The sequence below is a fragment of the Cynocephalus volans genome, chromosome 11 (assembly GCF_027409185.1).
Source record: "Cynocephalus volans isolate mCynVol1 chromosome 11, mCynVol1.pri, whole genome shotgun sequence".
Taxonomy (NCBI): Eukaryota; Metazoa; Chordata; class Mammalia; order Dermoptera; family Cynocephalidae; genus Cynocephalus; species Cynocephalus volans.
Window position 1 is genome coordinate 122,120,280 of NC_084470.1, and position 22,606 is coordinate 122,142,885.

The following is a 22,606-nucleotide window of genomic DNA, read 5'->3' on the forward strand; positions in this document are numbered from 1 at the left end:
TGTTGGCAGATGACATGAGCTCCGTCCTCAGCTTCCTCAGCAGCAGCAGCTTACACGTTCGGTAGCTTACAGGTCCAGCAGTGGCAGTGGCAGTGGCCTTGCAGAGGGTCCCGGGGGCACTAGCAGCAGCAGCCTCCAGCAGCACTAGTGGCCTCCCCCTCCCCACCCCCCAGGGGGGCATCCCAGGGATGGGAGGCGCCGTGGGTCAGAGCCACTCATCCTTATACTTTAGTCCATAACCCAGGACGCCTGGGTGCACATGCGCAATCACACTAGAGTATAACCAGGGAACACCTGAGTGCATATGCCTGTTTACATCAAATGCTTGGCAAGATTCTGAACACCTGAGGGGCCCTGACCATTTTTTCCTATATTTTCCCAACAAGCCCAAATATTGAGAACCACAGGTTTAGATCAAGGGTCAGCGAACCAGGGGTGCAAGCCAAATCTGACCCTTACCTATTTTTTGTAAATGAAGTTTTACTGGAACACAGACGCGCCAATTTGCTTATGTATTATCTGTACTTTCTTTTTTAAATACCTGGTAATTAATTTATTAAAATTGGTGAATTTGCAGTGGTGTCTTCAACCTTGACACCTGCCTGGCTCAATACTGAAGGGAGTAATCTGCTCTTAACAATCTCGGAAGAACTGTGCAAGATCGGTGAGTCGCTCGTGGATTCTCTTATGGATTCATCCTGGATTCTCCCAAGTCTTAGAACCTTCAGCCCAAAGTTGTTCTCGCAGTGATTCTCAGAATGTTGATAGGGGTCTGAACGGGTTCTTTCACTGTGGGATTCTTTTCCTTTGCGTCTCTGATCCAGTCGGCAGCACACATCTTCGCCTAGGGTGGCGGCTGGTTGGGATAATTCTGCTTTGGTGAATCGCCACCTCTGGTCCCACGGGTGTCTTTCCTGTGTTTGTAAAAGCCGAGTCTGTGGCGCTGCTTCCTCGGGGACAGAGAACGGCCCCGAGTCAGGAGCTGGAGTGGGCGGACCAGAGTCCGCAACAGCTGCGACCACGTCTTCCTCAAAGAACCATCTGTGGCTCCTTTCGTTCTAGCAGGGCAGCGGAGTAGTGAGAGGACAACATGAACCTCAAAGCCTAAAGTACTTACATCTGGCCCTCAACAGCAAGTTTGCAGACTCCTAATTTAGAATGAAGTTCCCAGTCAGTTTACACCTCATGGGGGCAGTACAGCCTCATTACAGGATCAAGATTTGGGGGACTAATAAAACTTGAAAACTGACTCTGCAAAAACTAAACAAATCAGGACTTACAGAAGTGATTTTTCCTACCTACAGGCTCCTTTCTCTGATTTACAAACCTGCACACGTCTATTCTGTCTTGAACAGATCTGTGGTAAACACTGCTCCTTCCTCTGTCTCCCATTCATGACTAGTAAGAACAGATTTGGGAGAGAGGGTCAGCTGGCCAGTAAGAGGATGCGAACCTTTAAACTTGGTGTTATCAGCACCAGGCTCCACCCAGTGTACTAACAGGCCCATGATCTTTGATTCTTCATCACCTCGTCATTTTTTGTCTCCAAACTCTGACTTCAGAACTCACCTGCCCATTGCAACTTTGCTCTCCAAGATAGCCAGTGACCTCCTAATTGCATTTTCTCAGTGTTCTTTCTTCTTATATTTTTGTGAGATCCCATCCTTCTTGAAACTATATTCACGGTGACCCTCCACTTTCTTAGTACTCTTCCTATGGCTCTGGCCCTCTCACAGTGAAAAAGCTCTTTGTTTTTCTATCACCTGTGTGCTATTAGTCGGCTCTGTTTAGGATGGGCATCAGTCCAAGTAGGTGCAGTTCTTTGCTTTTGTAAATTGTCACTAGGCCTGCAAAGTTGGGGAATTGGATTGCTAATTTACAAGTATGAAATAGGGCCAGGTGAGAAGGACCAAGCATCATGTCTCAAGGGCCGACCAGTTGGGGGGGTAGACACAATCTTCTTCAGCCTCATAATTCCACACTTTGTGACTCAGTCAGCTTTGGGGACCAGACTAAAGTCTGACCTTAGGATCTTTATACTGTCTCCTCCATCAGGGAATACCTGCTCCATCCCTTTCTCCTGGGGTCACACCAGAGTTCTGTGGGATACAAAAAAAAAAAGGATGGAGCTACATTGCTAGTTGTAAATACTCTACTTGTAGGTTAATACTTGCAGCACTAAGAAGGAAGTTTACAGCAATAAATGATTACTTCATTTTTTAAAAATTTATTTTATTTATTGAATCAAAATCAATTATACATATTTTGGGGTTTGAACATTGAGCTATGTTGATTAAATCAATATTACTAGCATATATATTGTTACAAATCGTAATTATTCTTTATGCCCCTTGTCCAACCTCTCCCCATCCCCCTCTCCCTCCCCCCTCCAACCACTGATAACCCTAGATTTCTTCTCTCCTTCTGAAAGAGTAATGGTTACTCTGTTAACTTGTTGCCTAGACGATCTGTCCAATGCTGAGAGGTGTGATCAGTTCCCCCAATATTATCATAGAGCAGATGCTGCTTCTGTCACTCTGAAATGGGTTTTGTGGAAAGAGACATCCTCTTCTTTTCTTTTTCTCTGCTGGTGACTCTTCTTGTGTGAATGCACTCCAGTGGTTGGCAGGCCATCTGTGTGGTGGCTGTGGCGTCTAGCCACTTTTGCAGCAGCCATGGTTATTGTGGTGGCTGTGGTGGGCCACCCATGTGGAGGTGCTGTTTTTGGCATGCTCCTTGTACTGGTGATATGCCTGGTTGTGGGGTGTGTTTGGTCCCCTTCTCCATGCCTCTGGTCCCTGGGAAGGCCCGAAGGCACTGGCACCTTGTGCCTGGTTGTGGGAGAGGGGTCCAGTTCCCTTCTCCATGTCCTGGGTCCCTGGGTGGGCCCCAAGGTACTGGCGCAGTGTGCCTGGTTGTGGGAGGAGTGTCTGGTCCCCTTCTCCATGCCTCAGGTACCCAGGTGGGCCCCAAGGTGCTGGTGTTTTGTGCCTGGTGTAGGAGGAGGGTCCAGTCCCCTTCTGCATGCCTCGGGTCCCCAGGTGGGCCCCAAGGTACTGGCATGGTGTGCCTTGTTGTGGGAGGAGGGTCTGATTCCTGTCTCCATGCCTCACGTCACTGGGTGGGACCCAAGGCGCTGGCTTGGTGTGCCTAGTTGTGGGAGAGAGGTCCGGTCCCCTTCTCCATACCCCAGGTCCCTGGGTGGGCTCTGAGGTACTGGCATGTTGTGCTTGGTTGTGGGAAGTTGGTCTGGTCCCTGACTCCATACCCCGGGTCCCTGGGTGGGCCTCAAGGTACTGGCTTGGTGTGCCTGGTTGTGGGAGAGTGGTCCGGTCCCTTTCTCCATGCCCTGGGTCCCTGGGCAGGGTCCAAGGTGCTGGCGTGGTGTGCCTGGTTGGGGGAGAGAGGTCCAGTCCCCTTCTCCATGCCCCGGGTCCCTGGGTGGGCTCTGAGATGCTGGCATGTTGTGCCTGGTTGTGGGAGGGTGGTCTGGTCTCCAACTCCATACCCCAGGTCCCTGGGTGGGCCCCAAGGCACTGGCTCAGTATGCCTGGTTGTGGGAGAGAGGTCCTATCCCCTTCTCCTTGCCTTGAGTCCCTGGGCAGGCCCCAAGGTGCTGGCGTGCCATGCCTGGTTGTGGGAGGGGGGTCCAGTATCCTTCTCCACTCCTTGGTTCCCCATGCGGGCCCTGAAGCACTGGCTCAGTGTGCCTGGTTGTGGGAAAGAGGGCCATTCCCCTTCTCCTTGCCCCAGGCCCCTGGGTGGGCTCCGAGGTGCTGGCATGTTGTGCTTGGTTGTGGGAAAGAGGTCCGGTCCCCTTCTCCATACCCCAGATCCCTGGGTGGGCTCTGAGGTGCTGGCATGTTGTGCCTGGTTGTGGGAGGGTGGTCCGGTCCCCGACTCCATACCTCAGGTCCCTGGGTGGGCCCCAAGGCACCAGCTCAGTGTGTGTGGTTGTGGGAGAGAGGTCTGGTCCCCTCTCCTTGTCTCGGGCCCCTGAGCAGGCCCCAAGGTGCTGGCATGGTGTGCCTCATTGTGGGAGGGGGCTCCAGTTCCCTTCTCCATGCTTCAGGTCCCCCAGCTGGCCCCAAGGCACTGGTGCAGTTTGCCTGGAAGTGGGAGTGGGGTCCGGTCCCCAGATCCAAGCCTCCAGTTCCCAGGCAGGCCCCAAGGTGCTGGTGGTGTGCCTGGGCTGGAACTAATTTTTTGTCCTTTGCTTCTACCACAGGGGAACTTCCTGTGGGAACCAGTACTTGAGCTGTGTAGTTGTTTAAATTGCTACTTTGCTGCTGTTTCCCTAGGAAAAGCTTTTTGAGCAGCTCAGGGTTTAAGGGTTGACCTTATAGGTACTTCTGGCTCTCCAGTGACCCAGTGGATCTGTGTTCTGTAGAACATCTGATCTGGGTCTGAGTTTTTTCATCAAACTGCACGCCATGCAATTCTGCATTCCTGACCAGTCTCCTCTGAGTGGTCCTATGCTGATTGCAGGGCAGGTCGGCTGTCCTTGCTGTGCCCCAGTGTTCCCCTGGTGGGCACGTCTCCCCCACCACCTGTGCTGCATATACTTCCCATGGGATGGGCCCTGCGCCAGTCCCTTGTGATGACTCACCGGCGTCTGAATGGCTCCCTTTTTTCAGTTGTTCTGGCTCCTCGCTCCTACGTGGGTCTGTGGGAACCCTATTAGTGGTCTTGCTGTCCTGGGGGCTGCCAAGGCCCTCTTCTCTCCTGCTGCCTCCAAGCAACTCCATCTGAAGGGCACAGCTGTGGCTTCTGCCAGCTCCTGGTCCATGCACTTATGTGCTCGAGCCTTAAAGCAGCCGTGGCCCGAAATGCTCAGAGCAGCTTTTTTTTTCTCTCGTCATAGTTTTTCCCACCTTCATGAACTCCGTAGGTCTCTCCTCCTCTTCCCCTGAGCTCCAACAGCCCCGGCTTGGCTGATGCTACATTTTTATAGTTGTAAATCTGGTTGATTTGTGGGAGAGAGAGGTGCTGCAGACTGTCTATTCCACCATCTTGATTGGATCTCAATAAATGCTTAGAAGAATGGAAAGATGGCAAGTAAACAACCTAACACTTCACCTCAAAGCACTAGAAAAACAAGAACAATCCAACCCCAAAGTGAGTAGATGGAAAGAAATAATTAAGATCAGAGCAGAACTAAATGAAATAGAAACACAAAAAAAACTATACAAAAGATCAATGAAACAAAAAGTTGGTTTTTCAAGAAGATTAATAAAATTGACAAGCCATTAGCTAGACTAACAAAAAAAAAAGAGAGGACAAAATAACAAAAATTAGAAATGAAAAAGGAGATATTACAACCAATACCTTGGAAAGACAAAGAATCATTAGAGACTATTATAAACAACTATATGCCAACAAATTTGAAAACCTGGAGGAAATGGATAAATTTCTGGATACATACAAACTACCAATACTGAACCAAGAAGACATAGAAAACCTGAACAGATAACAATCAAAGAGATTGAAGCTGTAATCAGCAGTCTCCCAACAAAGAAAAGCCCAGGACCAGATGGCTTCACTGCAGAATTCTACCAAACCTTTAAAGAAGAATTAATACCAGTTCTCTACAAACTATTCCAAAAAATTAAAACAGAGGCCATTCTCCTAAACTCATTCTATGAGGCAAACATCATCCTGATACCAAAACCAGACAAAGATACAACAAAAAAAGAAAACTACAGGCCAAAATCTTTGATGAATATAGATGCAAAAATCCTCAATAAAATATTAGCTAATAGAATACAGCAACACATGCATAAAATTATACACTGTAACCACATAGGATTTTTAAGGGATGCAAGGATGGTTCAACATGTGCAAGTCAATAAATGTGATAAACCACATCAACAAAATCAAAGACAAAAACCATGTGGTTATCTCAATAGACACTGAAAAAGCATTTGAAAAAATTCAATATCCCTTCATGATGAAGACTCTCAACAAATTAGGTATAGAAGGAAAGTATCTCAACACAATTAAGCTATATATGACAAACCCACTGCCAATGTCATCCTGTATGGGGAAATTTGAAAGTTTTTCCCTTAAGAACAGGAACAAGACAAGGATGCCCACTCTCACCATTCTTATTCAACATAGTATAGGAAGTACTAGCCAGAGCATTCAGGGAAGAGAAAGAAATAAAGGGCATCCAGATTGGAAAAAATGAAGTCAAACTGTCCCTGTTTGCAGATGACATATTCCTATATATAGAACAGCCTAAAAACTCTACAAGAAAAACTCTTAGAGTTGATAAATGATATCAGCAAAGTTGCAGATAAAAAATCAACATGCAAGATCAGTAGCATTTTTATACTTCAATAATGAGTTAGCAGAAAAAGAAATCAAGAAAGCTAGCCCATTTATAATAGTCACCAAAAAAGTAAAATATCTAGGAATAAACTTAACCAAGGATGTGAAAAATCTCTGTGACAAGAACTACAAATCACTATTGAGATAAATTAAAGTGGACACAAGAAGATGGAAAGATATCCCATACTCTTGGACTGGAAGCATTAACATTGTGAAAATGTCCATACTACCCAAAGTGATCTATGGATTCAACACAATTTCCATCAAAATACCAATGACACTCTTCGCAAAAATGGAAAAAACAATCCTAACATTCATATGGAACAACAAAAGACACCGAATAGTCAAAGCAATCCTGAGCAAAAAAAAAAAAAGCCAGAGACATAACACTACCTGACTTTAAACTATGCTACAAAGCTATAGTAACCAAGACAGCATGGTACTGGCATAAAAACAGACACATGGACCAATGGAACAGAATAGAGAACCCAGAAATCAGCCCATATACCTACAGCCATCTGATCTTTGACAAAGGTACCAAGAATACACGCTGAGGAAGAAACTGCCTCTTCAATAAATGGTGCTGGGAAAATTGGACATCCATATGTAAAAGAATGAAACTAAACCCCCCTTACACCATATACCAAAATCAACTCAAAATGGATTAAAGAATAAAATATACATCCTGAAACTATAAAACCCCTAAAAGAAAACTTAGGGAAAACACTTCAGGAAGTAGGTTTGGGCATATACTTTATGAATACAACCCTGAAAGTACAGGCAACCAAAATAAAATAAATCAAACTAAAAAGCTGTGCACAGCAAAAGAAACAATTAACAGAGTGAAAAGACGACCTACAGAATGGGAAAAATATTTGCAAACTATGCATCTGACAAAGGATTAATATCCATAATATACAAGGAACTCAAACAACTTAACAGCAAAAAAACCCAAGTAACCTGATTTTTAAAATGGTCAAAAGAGCTGAATAGGCATTTCTCAAAGGAGGATATATGAATGGCCAACAGACACATGAAAAAATGCTCAACCTCACTCAGCATCTGGGAAATGCAAATCAAGACCACTTTGAGATACCATCTCACTCCACTTAGGATGGCTAACATCCAAAAGACTGAGAATAGTAATACTGGAGAGGTCGAACAACTACAGATAGAACTGCCATATGACCCAGCTATCCCACTGCTGGGTATATACCCAAAGGAATGGAAATCATCATGTCAGAGGGATATCTGCACTCCCGTGTTTATTGCAGCTGTACTTACAATAGCCAAGAGTTGGAACCAGCCTAAATGCCCATCATCAGATGTACGGATAAGGAAAATGTGGTATATCTACACAATGGAATACTACTCTGCTGTTAAAAAGAATGAAATACTACTATTCGCAGCAACATGGTTGAACTTAGAGAAAATTATATTAAGTGAAATAAGCCAGGCACAGAAAGAGAAATATCACATCTTCTCACTTATATGTAGGAGGTAATAAAAATAAATAAACAAACAAATAGAAAAAAAAGATACAACAATCACAATAATTCCTTAAACTTGTTAAGATAAGAGAATAGATATGATGTTGAAGAGGGGTGGGAAAAGGAGAGAAGAAGGGCTAAAAGGGAGGAATTGGTAAAGGGCCATGAAAAACAACTACATTGTATAATGATAAATTTAAAAAATAAAAATAAAAAATGGAGCTACATTGCTAGTTGTAAACATGCTACTTGCAGCTTAGTATAACTGTCTGAGAGCTCTGGGAATTTTCAAGTTTCATCCATGTTGTAGTGTGAATCAGAACTTCATTTCTTTTTCTTGCTGAATAATATTCCATTCTATGTATATACCACCTTGTTCTTAACCATTCATCTGTCAATGGATGTTTAGGTTGCTTCCTTTTTTTAGCTGTTCTGAATAATGTTGCTATGAACATGGGTGCACAAATATCTCAAGTCCCTGCCTTCAATTCTTTTGGTATATATCCAGAAGTGGAATTGCTGGATCATATGGCAATTCTATTTTTTTTTTTAATTTTATTTTGTCGATATACATTGTGGCTGATTATTGCTCCCCATCACCAAAACCTCCCTCCCTTCTCCCTCCCCTCCTCCCCCCCAACAATGTCCTTTCTGTTTGCTTGTCGTATCATCTTCAAGTAATTGTGGTTGTGATATCTTCTTCCCCCCCCGTTTGTGTGTGTGTGTGTGTGTGTGTGTGTGTGTGTGTGTATTTATATATTAATTTTTAGCTCCCACCAATAAGTGAGAACATGTGGTATTTCTCTTTCTGTGCCTGACTTGTTTCACTTAATATAATTCTCTCAAGGTCCATCCATGTTGTTGCAAATGGCAGTATTTCATTCGTTTTTATAGCTGAGTAGTATTCCATCGTGTAGATGTACCACATTTTCCGTATCCACTCATCCAGTGATGGACATTTGGGCTGGTTCCAACTCTTGGCTATTGTAAAGAGTGCTGCGATGAACATTGGGGAACAGGTATACCTTCCACTTGATGATTTCCATTCCTCTGGGTATATTCCCAACAGTGGGATAGCTGGGTCGTATGGTAGATCTATCTGCAATTGTTTGAGGAACCTCCATACCATTTTCCATAGAGGCTGCACCATTTTGCAGTCCCACCAACAATGTATGAGAGTTCCTTTTTCTCCACAACCTCGCCAGCATTTATCGTTCAGGGTCTTTTGGATTTTAGCCATCCTAACTGGGGTGAGATGGTATCTCAATGTGGTTTTGATTTGCATTTCCCGGATGCTGAGTGATGCTGAGCATTTTTTCATATGTCTGTTGGCCATTTGTATATCTTCCTTAGAGAAATGCCTACTTAGCTCTTTTGCCCATTTTTTAATTGGGTTGCTTGTTTTCTTCTTGTAAAGTTGTTTGAGTTCCTTATATATTCTGGATATTAATTCTTTGTCAGATGTATATTTTGCAAATATTTTCTCCCACTCTGTTGGTTGTCTTTTAACTCTGTTAATTGTTTCTTTTGCTGTGCAGAAGCTTTTTAGTTTGATATAATCCCATTTGTTTATTTTTCCTTTGGTTGCCCGTGCTTTTGGGGTCGTATTCATGAAGTCTGTGTCCAGTCCTATTTCCTGAAGTGTTTCTCCTATGTTTTCTTTAAGAAGTTTTATTGTTTCAGGGTGTATATTTAAATCCTTAATCCATTTTGAGTTGATTTTAGTATACGGTGAGAGGTATGGATCTAGTTTCATTCTCCTGCATATGGATATCCAGTTATCCCAGCACCATTTGCTGGCAATTCTATTTTTAATTTTTTGAGGAACCACCATGTAGTTTTCCACAACAGATGCACCATTTTCCATTCCTACCAACAATGCACAAAGGTTTCAATTTCTGCACATCCTTGTCAACACTTGTTATTTTCTGGTTTTTTGTTTTGTTTTGTTTTGGGGGGGGGTTGTTTGTTTATAATAGTGATCCTAATAGGTGTGAGGTCCTCATTGTGGTTTTGGTTTGTACTCCCCGTGACTAGTGATGTTGAGCATCTTTTCATGTGTGTATTGGTCATTTGCATCCTCTTTGGAGAAATGTCTATTGAAGGCCTTCACCCAGTTTTGAATCAGGTTATTTGGTTTTTTATTGTTGAGTTTTAGGTGTTTTCTATATATTCTGAATACTAATCTCTTATTCGATTTATGATTTACAAATATTCACTCCCATTTTGTGTGTTGCCCTGTTACTCTGTTGATAGTGATTTTTGATGCACAAGATTTTAAATTTTCATGAATCCCAATTTGTGTGTGTGTTGTTGTTGTTGTTGCAGTGCATTTGGTGTCATATTCAAGAATTCACTGCCAGATTCAATATTGTGAAGATTTTGCCTAAATTTTCTTCTAAGAGTTTTACAGTTTTACCTCTCAAGTTTAAGTCTTTAATCCATTTTGATTTAATTTTTGCGTATAGTATAAAGTAAGGGTTCAACTTGATTCTTTTGCATGTGCATATCCATTTTCCCCAGCATCATTTGTTGAGAAGACTGTCCTTTCCACATTGGATGGTCTTGGCTTCCTTGCTGAAAATCATTTGTCCACATATGTGAGGCTTTATTTCTGGGCTTTCTATTCTATTCCATTGGTCTGTATGTCTTTATTTATGCCTATACAACACTGCTTTGATTACAGTAGATTTATAGTAAGTTTTGAAAACAGGAAGTGTGAGTCCTCCAACTTTATTCTTATTTTTCAATATTTCTTTTGTCTATTCAGGGTCCCTTGAAATTTCATGTAAATTTTAGGATGGATTTTTTTATTTCTGCCACAAAAAAAAAATCTCTGGCGTTTTCCTCAGGATTACACTGAATCTGTAGATAACTTTGGGTGGTACTGACATCTTAACGATATTAAGCTTCCAGTCAGTGAACATGGAATGTCTTTCCATTTATTTATGCCTTTTCTAATTTCTTTTGACAGTGTTTTATAGTTCTTATCATACAAGTCTTTCACATCCTTGGTTAAGTTAATTCCTATATACTTTATTCTTTTTGATGCTATTACAAATAGAATTTTTTCTTAATTTCCTTTTCAGATTGTTCATTGTTAAAGTATAGAAATGTAACTGATTTTTTTTGTTTGTTGATTTTCTATTCTGCTAAATTGCTGAATTCATTTATTAGTTATGAAAGGGTCTTTTACAGAATCTTCAGGATTTTCTACATATAAGACCATATCATATGCAAACAGATAATTTTACTTCTTCTGTTCCAATTTGGATAACTTTTATTTCTTTTTCTTGCACAATTGCTCTGGCTAGAACTTCCAGTACTATAGAGTAGAAGTGTCAAAAGTGGGCATCCTTTCCTTGTTCCTAATCTTAGAGGAAAAGCTTTCAGACTTTCACCACTGAGTATGATGTTCACTGTAAGTTTTTCATGCAGACTTTTATTATGTTGAGGTAGTTTCTTTCTATTCCTAGCTTATTGAGTGTTTTCAGTCATGAAAGACTGTTGAATTTAGTCAATGCTTTTTCTGCCCAGATTGAGATAATCATGTGGTTTTTCCCTTTCATTCTGTTAATGTGGTATATATATTGATTGATTTTCACCATCAATCAATCTTTGCATTCCAGGAGTAAATCTGCCATGGTCATGGTGTGTAATCTTTAAGATACTGCTTAATTCTGTTTTCTAATATTTTGTTGAGGATTTTTGCACCAATGTTTATAAGGGATATTGGTCTGTAGTTTTCTTTTCTTGTGATGTCTTTGCTGGCTTTGGTGTCAGGACAGTATTTGCCTCACAGAGTGAGTTAGGAAGTGTTCCCTACTCTCAAACTTTTTGGAAGAGTTTGAGAAGGATTGATATTAGTTCTTCTTTAAATGTTTGGTAGAATTCACCAGTGAAGCCATCAGATCCAGGGCATTTCTTTGTCAAGAGATTTTTTAATTATTATTACTGATTCAGTCTCCTTACTAGTAGCTCTATTTATATTTTCTGTTTCTTCATAATTCAGTCTTGGTAGGTTTTGTGTTCCTAGAAACTGGTGCATTTACCCCCATACTGGCCAGCCTCCAAAAAGAAAAAAAAGGAAACTTGTCTATTTAATGTAGGTTATCCAATTTGTTGGCATTCAATTATTTATAATTACTCTCTTATAATCCTTATTTCTGTAGACTCAGTAGTAATGTCTCACTTTCATTTCATTTTTGGTGGGGGGCAGCGGGGGTTGCTAGATGGCACAGGGATCGAGCCCTGAATCTCGGTGTTATCAGCACCATGCTCTAACCAACTGAGCTAACAGGCAAGACCCCACTTTCATTTCTGATTTTAGTAATATGAATCTTCTCTCTTTTTTCTTAGTCAGTTTAGCTAAAGGTTTATCAATTTTGTTGATCTTTTCAAAGAAAGAACTTTTGGTTTGGTTGATTTTCTCTATTTTTCTATTCTCTATTTTGTTTATCTCTGCTCTAATCTTTATTTCCCTCTTTCTGCTAGCTTTGGGTTTTATTTGTTCTTCTTTTTCTAGTACCTTAAGTTGTAGAGTTAGATTGTTGATTTGAGATCTTCTTTTTTAAAGTAAGCATTTATGGCTACAAATTTTCCCCTCAGCATTGGCTTTTTGTATCCTGTAAGTTTTGGTAGGTTGTGTTTTTCTTTTCATTCAGCTCTAAGTATTTTCTAATATCCCGTGTGGTTCTTCTTTGATCCATTGGTTGTTTAAGAAGTATTGTTTAATTTCTACAAATGTGTGAATTTTCCAGCTTTCCTTTTGTTATTGATTTCTAACTTCATCCCATTGTGGTCAGAGAAGATACTTTGTATGATATCTATCTTTTTTAATCTACTGAAACGTAATTAGGGGCTTAACATGTGGTCAGTCCTGGAGAATGTCTCACATGCGTTTGAGAAGGACGTGTATTCTGTCATTGTTGCGTAGAGTGTTCTGTATATGTCTGCTATATCTAGCTGTTTTGTTGCGTTGTTCAAGTCCTCTATTTCCTTAGTTATCTTCTATCTGGTTGTTTTATTCATTTTTTTAGAGTGGAGTATTGAAGTATCCAAGTATGACTGTAGGACTGCCTATTTCTCCTTTCAATTCTATACATTTTTGCTTCATATATTTTGATGGTCTGCTATTATGTACTTAAATGTTTATAATTGTTGTCTTCTTGCTGTATTGAAACTTTTATTAATACATAATGTTCTTCTTTGTCTCTTTCAAACTTTATCAATTTGAATTCTATTTTGTCTAATATTAGTACGGCCATTCCTACTGTCTATTGGTTACTATTTTCATGGAATATTTTTTTTCATCCTTTTACCTTCAACCAGTTTGTGTCTTTGGATCTAAAGCAAGTCTATTACAGACAGCATATAGTGGGATCATGCTTTTTTAAAAATCCATTGCACTAGTCTCTGTCTTTTAATTGTTGCATTTAATCTATTCACATTTAAAGCAATAAGAAGGTTGGTTAGCGTGTGGTGCTGGTAACACCAAGGTCAAGGGTTCAGATCCCCATATTGGTCATCCACCTAAAAATATATATATATAATGAATAAATAAATAAAGCAATAATAAGTCTTATTTCTGTCATTTTGCTATTTGTTTTCCATATGACTCACAGCTTTTTTGTCCTTCATGTCCCACATTGCTGTCTTCTTTTGTGTTTAGCTGATTTTGTGTAGTGAAATATTTTTATTCTTTTCTCATTTCCTTTTGCGTATATTCCATAATTATTTTCTTAGTGATTACCATGGGTGTTACATATAACATTCTAAATTTATAACACTCTAATTTAAATTTGTACCAGCTTAACTTCAATAACATACAAATACTTGGCTCCTTCCCCACCCCTCTCAGTTGTTGATGTCACAAAATTCATCTTAGGGCTGGCCCGTGGCTCACTCGGGAGAGTGCAGTGCTGATAACACCAAGGCCGTGGGTTCGGATCCCTATATGGGGATAGCCGGTTCACTCACCTGGGAGAGCGTGGTGCTGACAACACCAAGTCAAGGGTTAAGATCCCCTTACCGGTCATCTTTTAAGAAAAAAAAAAAAGTTACATCTTTATACATTGCGTGTCCAAAAACATAGACTAGTAATTGTGTTTTAAATGCATTAGTCTCTGAAATCATATAGAAAACAAAATGTGGAGTCACAAACCAAAGTTACAATAATACTAGCTTTTAGACTAATAATTGCATTTTATACTAGAACTTTTATTGTCATTTTAACTTCTGTATAAATTGCTTAAGAATGATTTTGGTTGGGAGAGAGGGAAGAGGATGAGATAAAAACAATTTTTAATTTTTTTAAATAATTTTTTAAAAAATTTAGGAAGGAAAAGGAAAAAGGTGTAGAAGAAGAAAGAGGAGGAAAGGGAGAGGAAAAGGATGCTTCTTTATCCCAGTCTCAGGTGATCCATGTCCTCTGGCATAATACTATAGTTTTATACATGAGCCTTTTTTTAAAAAAAAATAGTATCACCAAGTAAAGCTTGTCTATAATTGTAGGCTTTATTTTTCAAATTTAAAAGTCGAATTTAGGATTTCTGTTTCTGGTCATGATGGAGTAATTAGAACTGGTATTAACTTCCTGTCATAAACAACTAGAAAATTGGATAAAATATAAGAAAAAAAATGCTTTCAGACATTAGACCACAAGTTACCTAGGAGAAAAGAGAAAGAAATGAAGTAAGCCTTACAATTGCCCTGGCTTTCTGCCATGAGGAAATTTCTGGACCACAGACATTGCAGAACAGAGTTCCAGAAAGGAGGCAATTATGCAGAAAAAAAGAGCTCCAGAAATCTCTGTAGGAGTTTCCTCAAGTCTTTGCTGACTACTAGGCCATGCACGTAGAGTAAAAGTCTACAAGGCCAGGGAAAAAGTGGGATGTTGTCGATTATAAAACTGAAGAGGAACAGATGAAGAATAGGGAAATTTCCTGGGTCAAATATTAACATCAAAGAGACTATGAAGAATCAGATTTAAAGACAAATTTATAGTAAGTATGAGGCCTACCTAGTAGTAGGGCCTGATCTTAGCCTGGAAATGAGGTGTGGGATGGGAGTAATGAGGAGACTCATCACCCCTATAGCTCTTCTTTACAATTCTCCATTAGGCTCTTCTACGTTCGTGGAGGTGTCATTCAAAACCTACCACCAATTGGATTCAAAGTGATAGAGTTGCATTCTAAACTCATTGTAAATTGCTGGGTTAAGTCAGGATAGGCTGTTACACTGGACTATCAAAGGACCCCAGATCAGTGGCTTTAGACAATGAAAATCTATTTCTCCCTGAAATTACATGTCTCATCCAGGTTTGGGGAGGAAGCACTGACTCTGCTGTATACAGCCGTTCAGGGAACCAGGCTGACAGATCTTCCACCATATTGTAGCTATTCCCATCTGGACTTGCATAGGCAATTCAGTCACCAGAGTGGGGGAAGAGAGAAAGCGGAGAATCTCGTATGGGTTTTTCACTGTCTCGCCCCAGAAATGACACAAACTCATTTCTACTCGTTTTTCATTGGCTGGCGTTAGTATTGTGGCCTCATCTAACTGCAAGGGGACCAAGAAATGTAGGGGAGCAAATGGAATATTTGAAGAGACTTTCTGGCTCTGCCACTACTAGAAAGCTGGCTTTAACACTTTCTCACCACCCAAAACTAACCCTCACTTGCAAACAGGTCTTGCTGCGATGCTGGGGATGGTGAGTTACCTGCTCCCCATTGAGAGGGAACAATGGTTGCCAGGGGCTGTCTCCTGCGAGGGAGGACCAGGCTTGGCTGTGCAGCAGAAGCCATTCAGTGGCTTCAATCTCCTCCATGTAGTCAGAGTCCAGCCCTGTAGATACTAGGGTCATTTTCTTTTTTAGTTTCAGAAAAATCCCTGCTCTCTGAGAGACTTCACATTCCTTTGTGGATGTGTGTGACCCAAGAGCCATCAGGCAGATGAAATGACTTCAGTGGACTTACTGCTTCAACTGTGGTGAGGGTTTTCACATGGTTAGAAACTTCTGGTTACTTTCCATTTTCCTTTCTGCCTCAACAGTGCTGTGGGAATGTATGCAATGAAGAGTGTGTACTCTACTGTCTTTACCTGACTCTATGGCATAAATCCCTACGACGGTCCTACCACCCAACCAAACATGAGCTTGGAAGGAGACACTGAGGTGATCCTTGAGGAATCAGGCAGCATAATGGCTGGGAGACAGGGAGAATTAGCAAAACCCAAGAGGGAACTGTAGTTTGAGATTGAGGATTTGGGAGTACAGAATAATATCTGAGCCCTTTGCCTTCTTGGTATGTTTTCTTTCTTTGGCACCACTCCCTTTCTCGTTGGATCCCTATTCCAAAAGGGTTTTCCCTTTTATAGCATGGACGTGTTCATTTTCTTTCCTCATATTTCCTAAGAAGTGTCCTTGGCTTAAGTGGATGAATAAAGGCAGCTTTAGTTCCTATCCTGTCATAAACAGCTAGAAAATAACAATACATCTGGAAAACCATGCAGAAGGTACAGAATGTGGAGACTGAATGGAATCAAACTCGTTGGGTTCACTTTTAGATGGCAAAAAGTTTGGGTGAGGAGTGTCAGTATGGGGTGGAGGGAGCTCAGGAAAGAAGAAGGCAGCGATACTTTGAAATAGAAATGGGAGGAAAAAGGACATGAAAATGGCATCTGTGTGCTTCACTGAGTAGAAGGTACTTAAGATCCATGTGCTGTTCACATTTCTCTGCAGAACTACGTTCAACCCTGGCATCATGCACCACTGCCTTTGGAAATATATCATAGCAATTATGTCCTTAGCCCTCTTGAGCATCCTCCTTCATGAGAATGTCCACAATGGTGAATATAAACTTCTTTTGGTGAGTACCAGAATCTTATAGTGGAGCCAATTTTCAATTATTATGTAGGAAAATAAATAAATAAAAGTACATGTTCAGGTCTTGTCTACGTAGAACATACTAGAATCACTGCAAATGTTCTCAGAAAAGAGAAGTAAAGACCTAGAGAAAGGTTTTTAAATGAACACAAAAGGAAGTGACATAATTTATTCATTTCTCTTAAGAAAAGGCAATTTACTTTCTGTAAATCACCCAGTCAAGAAGGAAAAAAAGGGCCGAGCCCGTGGCGCACTCAGGAGAGTGCAGCGCTGGGAGCGCAGCGACGCTCCTGCCGCGGGTTCGGATCCTATATAGGAATGGCCGGTGCACTCACTGGCTGAGTGCCGGTCACGGAAAAGACAAAATAAAAAAAAAAAAGGATAAAAAAAGAGTAACTTATTATAACGGTCAACGATGACACTAGAAAGGGACAGATAAAGAAAGGGAAAATTTCCAGGGGAAAACAGAGTGGCATTAGACCTCGGAGAGAATGGGAGATTTGATGCCCAATTTGTGGTAACTAAGAGGCCCACCAAGCACAGAAGTATGGAACAGGAGCGACTGAGATTCCATCGCTTCCTGCAGCTCTCCTTCAGGAACTCCACAGGGTCTTCCACATGGTTAAAAGAAGCATTCAAAACCAGCACCTGCCGGGCTGATTCACAGTTACTTTCTAAATTTTTTAATTTAACGCAGCCACTTCCCACTGGCCCTTGAAAGATGGATAGGATGTGAATAGGGACAGGGAAGAAGAGAGGGCATTGTAAGTGTGGGGAAGAGGCACAGCTGCCCCTGTAGACTGTGCTCATCGGAAGGACCAGCAGGCCATGAGGAGCCCTGGGTGCTAGTCACCTTCCTCACCAGGCCTGCCGTGGGAAATGTCTTCCCATTTCTCACATGGGGGATTTGAAGTTACTTCCCAATGTGTCCAACATCTGCAAGTGAGAAGACCAAATACACACAGGTCACGCTGAGCTGTTGGAATCCATATTTTTTCTAAAACACCTCGGACCAGCTGCAGCAAAGAACAGGGTGGGCGTGGAGAAGGGGATTAGAATTGTGTGTGTGTGTGGTCAGATTTGAGCAAAAGAAAGGACTTTAGAATGAGGTAGTGAGTGTAAGTTCCTAAAACCAGGCATTGGTCTTCAGCATCTCCATCACGATGTAGCACAGTCCTAAGCCATGTTAAATGATGTTTGCCAGCCTGATAATGGTACGAGAACTTGGATGTGGGGTGTGAGGTGGGGAGGGGCAGGAAAATTCTTACCCTGCATAAGCCTAGGGCCTTCCTCCAGACAGTCCACACAAACCTGGGGAGCCCCACTGCCCAGACTCAGGAAACATGACCTCTGCTAGAAAGCCCTGTGTGTTCTCATGAGTAGGTGCAGAGAGCCATTAACTGAGCCCTGACACTAGGCGTCTCTGGTGACTGGATCCTGTGGCTGGCCCGGCCTGTCCTAAAAGGGGGATTTGCCCCTCAATTATCTCCAGAAGATCTGGGGATGAACCTCAGGGCTAATACATATCTTATCCTCAGAAGGAAAAGGAGGACATAGCTTGGCAGATAGCTGTTGAACAAATCAGCTCTGAAAGCAAGAAACATGTGGAAACCTTCAAGGAGATGCAGAAAAACTCCCCTTTACTCCAACACGCCAACTACAAATTCCTGGCTGGAGCCCCTCCCCAGGAAAAGAGTGAGTATGTGGGGGGAGGGGTGAGACTGGGAGAAGGCCGGACAAGGTATTGCAACAAGACGAAGGCAGGTGGGTAAGAGGGGAACTGGCTGGCGTCTGGTGAGGAAAGGAGGGTGCTCTGAGCAAGGGCACGTGATAGAGTTTGGTGCAGTGAGAATCCTGAGTGCGTTTTCCTCCCAGCTGCCAGCTCCTTCAGTGACCAAGAGGATGAGAAGGCCACAGGGACCCTGTGAAAGAGCCATCCCATAGTGAAGCTCATTCATGGCAGGTTCCCCAGGGAGAGGAAGACAAGATGGGAGAGGAGCTGGGGGAGCCATGGGAAAAAGCACTCGGTAGAGGGAAAAGAGGGCAGCGTGGACTTTGTGACCCTGTGCCCTAGACCACCAGACACTTGAGTGCCCTTGGGTTTACACAGCACAGTGCCCTAGACCACCAGACACTTGAGTGCCCTTGGGTTTACACAGCACAGTGCCCTAGACCGCCAGGTGCTTGAGTGCCCTTGGGTTTACACAGCACAGTGCCCTAGACCGCCAGACCTCGGGTTTACGTAGGTCTCTGAGATCCTCTGATCCAGGTCCAGTTGATCCACGGTAGCTGAGATAATAACTCTGAAGGTCAAGGCCAGGCTAAGATAATTTGCCAAGCCAGCAAATCTGCCTGTGGTACATGGTGGCCATCCCCATCAGAGAGCCTTGTCCTTCATTACACTTCCCCTGCAGCTGTTCAAAGTGTCAGATATCAGATGAGACCACTTCACAGCTCTTGTCAGATATTAACCCCTCATCTGGACCATAGTCTCCCAGGGAAAAGAAATGTGAAATTGTCACAGGTCTTGGCATGAAGGGGAAGGCCTAGGAGGAGAGTCCTAGGACCTCTTCACCATCCTCAAGTGCTAAAGGTCCCCATGTCTCCCCCAGAGCTGCTGACGGTGGGGATCTCAGTGTGGCGTCCTCATGGGACCTACCTCTTGGACACCCTGCGGTCCCTGTTCCAAGCTTCCTCGGAACCTGAGCTGAAGTACCTCGTGGTGCTGCTCCACCTGGCAGATCCTGACCCTAAGTGGCTCGGCCAGACGGTTGCCAATATTTCGGGCCTCTTCGCACCACAAATTGAGGCTGGGAACCTGCTCGTGGCCCTGGGTCTCCTCAGTGGCTCTCCCCTCCCGGGAGATCTGAAGAACATGAGTCACTCCTCACCCTGCGAAGGGCTTTATTCCAGGCAGAAAGCAGGTTATGCCCTGCTCATGCACTTGGCAAGCACGCTCTCTGATTACTTTCTGTTGATGGAAGATAATGTTCGCTGCACCCCCAAATTCGTGACTGCCATCTATTCGGCATTATCAGCCTGGAAGGAACTGCCTTGGGCGATGCTGGAGTTCTCCAGCCTGAGGTTCTCTGGGAAGGTTTTCCACACGAGCGACCTCTCCCACCTCGCCTCTTTCTTGCTCCTCTTCCAGAACACTCCTACTGACTTGCTTCTATCAAGTTTTGGTTTACTCTTAGGCCAAACAGTTCCAGTTAGCCTTGCTCCCAATCTCTTTCACTCTTGGAACAATTTCTCTACTTCTGAGGACAAATGTTATGAAGAGGCAAAAGAAGAGGAAGGGAAAGAGAATCTTGGTGAACCTGACAACCCTCCTGCCGAGATCTACACTAACATGATGGTGAGAAGCCATCATCTCCCGGAACATGCTTATTCTCAAAATGAAAGTCACTTCCAGACTCACCTTTCCCCTCCAGGCAGCACATATACTTTGGTTTTGAATCAGTCTCACAGTGTGACCCAGATACAGGTGCTGACAGGCCTTGGAAAGCAGGGGATATATCACCTGCAACATGGACAGGTGGAACTGGGCTATGAGCCTCTTCTGGAGAAAAAAGTCTGTGCCCGCTATATGCTGCTGGGACCACTGGTAAAGGGGGAACTCCATCAGAAGGTGTATTACGAGGAAGACTTTGTGGAGGCAGTGAGATGTGTTCGACTGCTTGTGACAGACTATCAGGAGTCTAGTGTTTGTATTAGACAGATCAATATCTGGGTTAAGCCTGAGAAAGGGTAGGGATAAAAAGGCCAATGTGGACTCTGAAAGGATCAGGTTTGGGGATAGACTCAACACAGATGACAATAAATTACAGGTTTTAAATTGGTCAGGAGTATCATACTCATAGTCATTCCAGGCTACTTAATAGAGGTGACACAGCCTCCTAAGAAGCAGAAAGAGAACTGGATCCATCTGACCCCCAATTGCCAGAGAGATGGAAGTATTCACCATGCCCTTGCCCAGTTTTCTCTCCTCACAGGTCTTCCATCCTAGGATCTTTCCCTGAGGCAGGTACTGCTTTACAGAGCATTGGGAATGACCTAAAACATGATATAAGGGTAGTACTGGCATTCACCTTCATGTAAGGTCCAGTCCTCCGAAATTCCAAACATTGGACCCTACTGAGGGCCCAAACATGGGCTTTCAACTGTCTATGAATTCCTTAGAAGTAGCTGCAAACCTTTGTTTATTTCCATCTCTACATTTTTCTAGGACAGTGTTCTGTATGTCCCCCCAAAAGCATAAAAATTACAAAACTGATGGATACACTTTCTTTATGGCAATAAACAATTTATTACCTAAGAGCATGAAATCATCTATGAGAGGACTCCAAAAAGTTTGTGGAAATTTTCGTACTATCTTTCAAATATATTTTTCCACAAACTTTTGGAAATACCCTTGTATTTAGCATTTCTAGGTTAAAAATTGAGGGCATACATTAATTTATTCCTTCACATATTTATTCAAAGGCATTTTTTGTGAGTTCTTTTTGTTGGGCCCTATTCAAGGTAGGACAGATTCTAAAATGAATAAAACATAGTTGGTGTTAACAAGAGGGTAATAGCAACAACAAATGCTTACTATTCAAAATGATAGTTTGTAGATTCTTTTGGATTTTCTTTGTATACAATCATGTATATGTAAGAAATATGTATAAATCCAATGCAATCTGAATAAAATTCTAATTAGGCTATTTGTAGTTTCCTTTATATTTGACATTTTAATTTTAAGAACCATCTATAAAAATGAACATATGAGAATATCCAAGAAATTTCTGAGAGTAATGAGGAAAAATTTATTTTACCACATATAAATACACCACTAGCAGTGCAAAATACTACCTGATAGCCATTCTCCTACTCTCCTAGTAACACTAGACTGTATGGAACTGATATTTTATGTGTAATGTGAGTTAGGGATTATGATTTCATTTTTCATGTGGATACCCAGTTGACTAGAAACACTGATTGAAAGATCATCCTCTCCCCACTACACTGTACTATTACCTTTGTGATAAATCAAGTGACCACACGTGCATGAGTCTGTTTCTGGACTTCCTACTCTATTCCATCAGTCTACTTTTTTATCTTTATGCCAATACCACACTGTCTGAACTACGATAGCTTTGTAACAGATCTTCATAACTGGCAGTGTAAGTCCTCCAACTCTGTTCTTCAAGATTGCCTTATCTGTCCTTGGCACTTTGCATTTCCCTGTCAATTTTAGAATCCAATTGTCAATTTCCACCAAAACAATTCCTGAAATTTTGATTGATATTGCAGAAAACTAGAGATAAATTTATAGAAAATTTAAATCTTAACAATATTTAGTCTTCCAATCCATGAATAGGTTATATTCCTCCATGTCTTTGCATCTTTCATGTTTTTCAATAATATAGTTTTCAGTTTTGATGGTTTACACACCTTTTGTTAGATTTATTATTAGGACTGATGTTTTCTGGTTGTATTATAAATGGTATCATTTGTAAATTTTATTTTCTAATTATTTGTATTTACTATACAGAAAACATAATTGATACTTCTATATTGATACAATCAGTGCCTTTGCTAAATTCACATATTAATTCTAATAGTTTGTAGATTGCTTGGGATATTCTTTGTATGCTGTATTAGTCCATTTTTGCATTGCTATAACAGAACATCTGAGACTGGGTAATTTATAAACAGAGGTTTATCCGGCTCACAATTCTGGGACAGTTGTATCTGGAGCAGGCCTCAGGCTGCTACTACTCATGGTGGAAAGCGGCAGGGCAGCTGGTGGGTACAAGCAGATCACATGGCAAGAGGAAGCAAGAGAGCGAGAGAAGAGGTGCCAGGGTCTTTTAAGCAACCAGCTCTGGTGGGAACTAATAAAGCAAGAACT

The 22,606-nt window shown here is 42.0% G+C and overlaps 1 protein-coding gene across 1 annotated transcript; it reads left to right on the forward strand.

The window, feature by feature from the left end:
• The first annotated feature begins 19,306 nt into the window (after positions 1 to 19,306).
• LOC134390252 (alpha-1,3-mannosyl-glycoprotein 4-beta-N-acetylglucosaminyltransferase-like protein MGAT4E) lies at positions 19,307 to 20,461 on the forward strand. The gene has a single exon (XM_063113469.1). The coding sequence runs from the start codon at positions 19,307 to 19,309 to the stop codon at positions 20,459 to 20,461; it is 1,155 nt and encodes a 384-aa protein (XP_062969539.1).
• Positions 20,462 to 22,606: the final 2,145 nt, after the last annotated feature.

Coding starts and splice junctions, on each gene's coding strand:
- LOC134390252 (XM_063113469.1), top strand. CDS start 19,307: ATGTCTCCCCCAGAGCTGCTGACGGTGGGGATCTCAGTGTGGCGTCCT.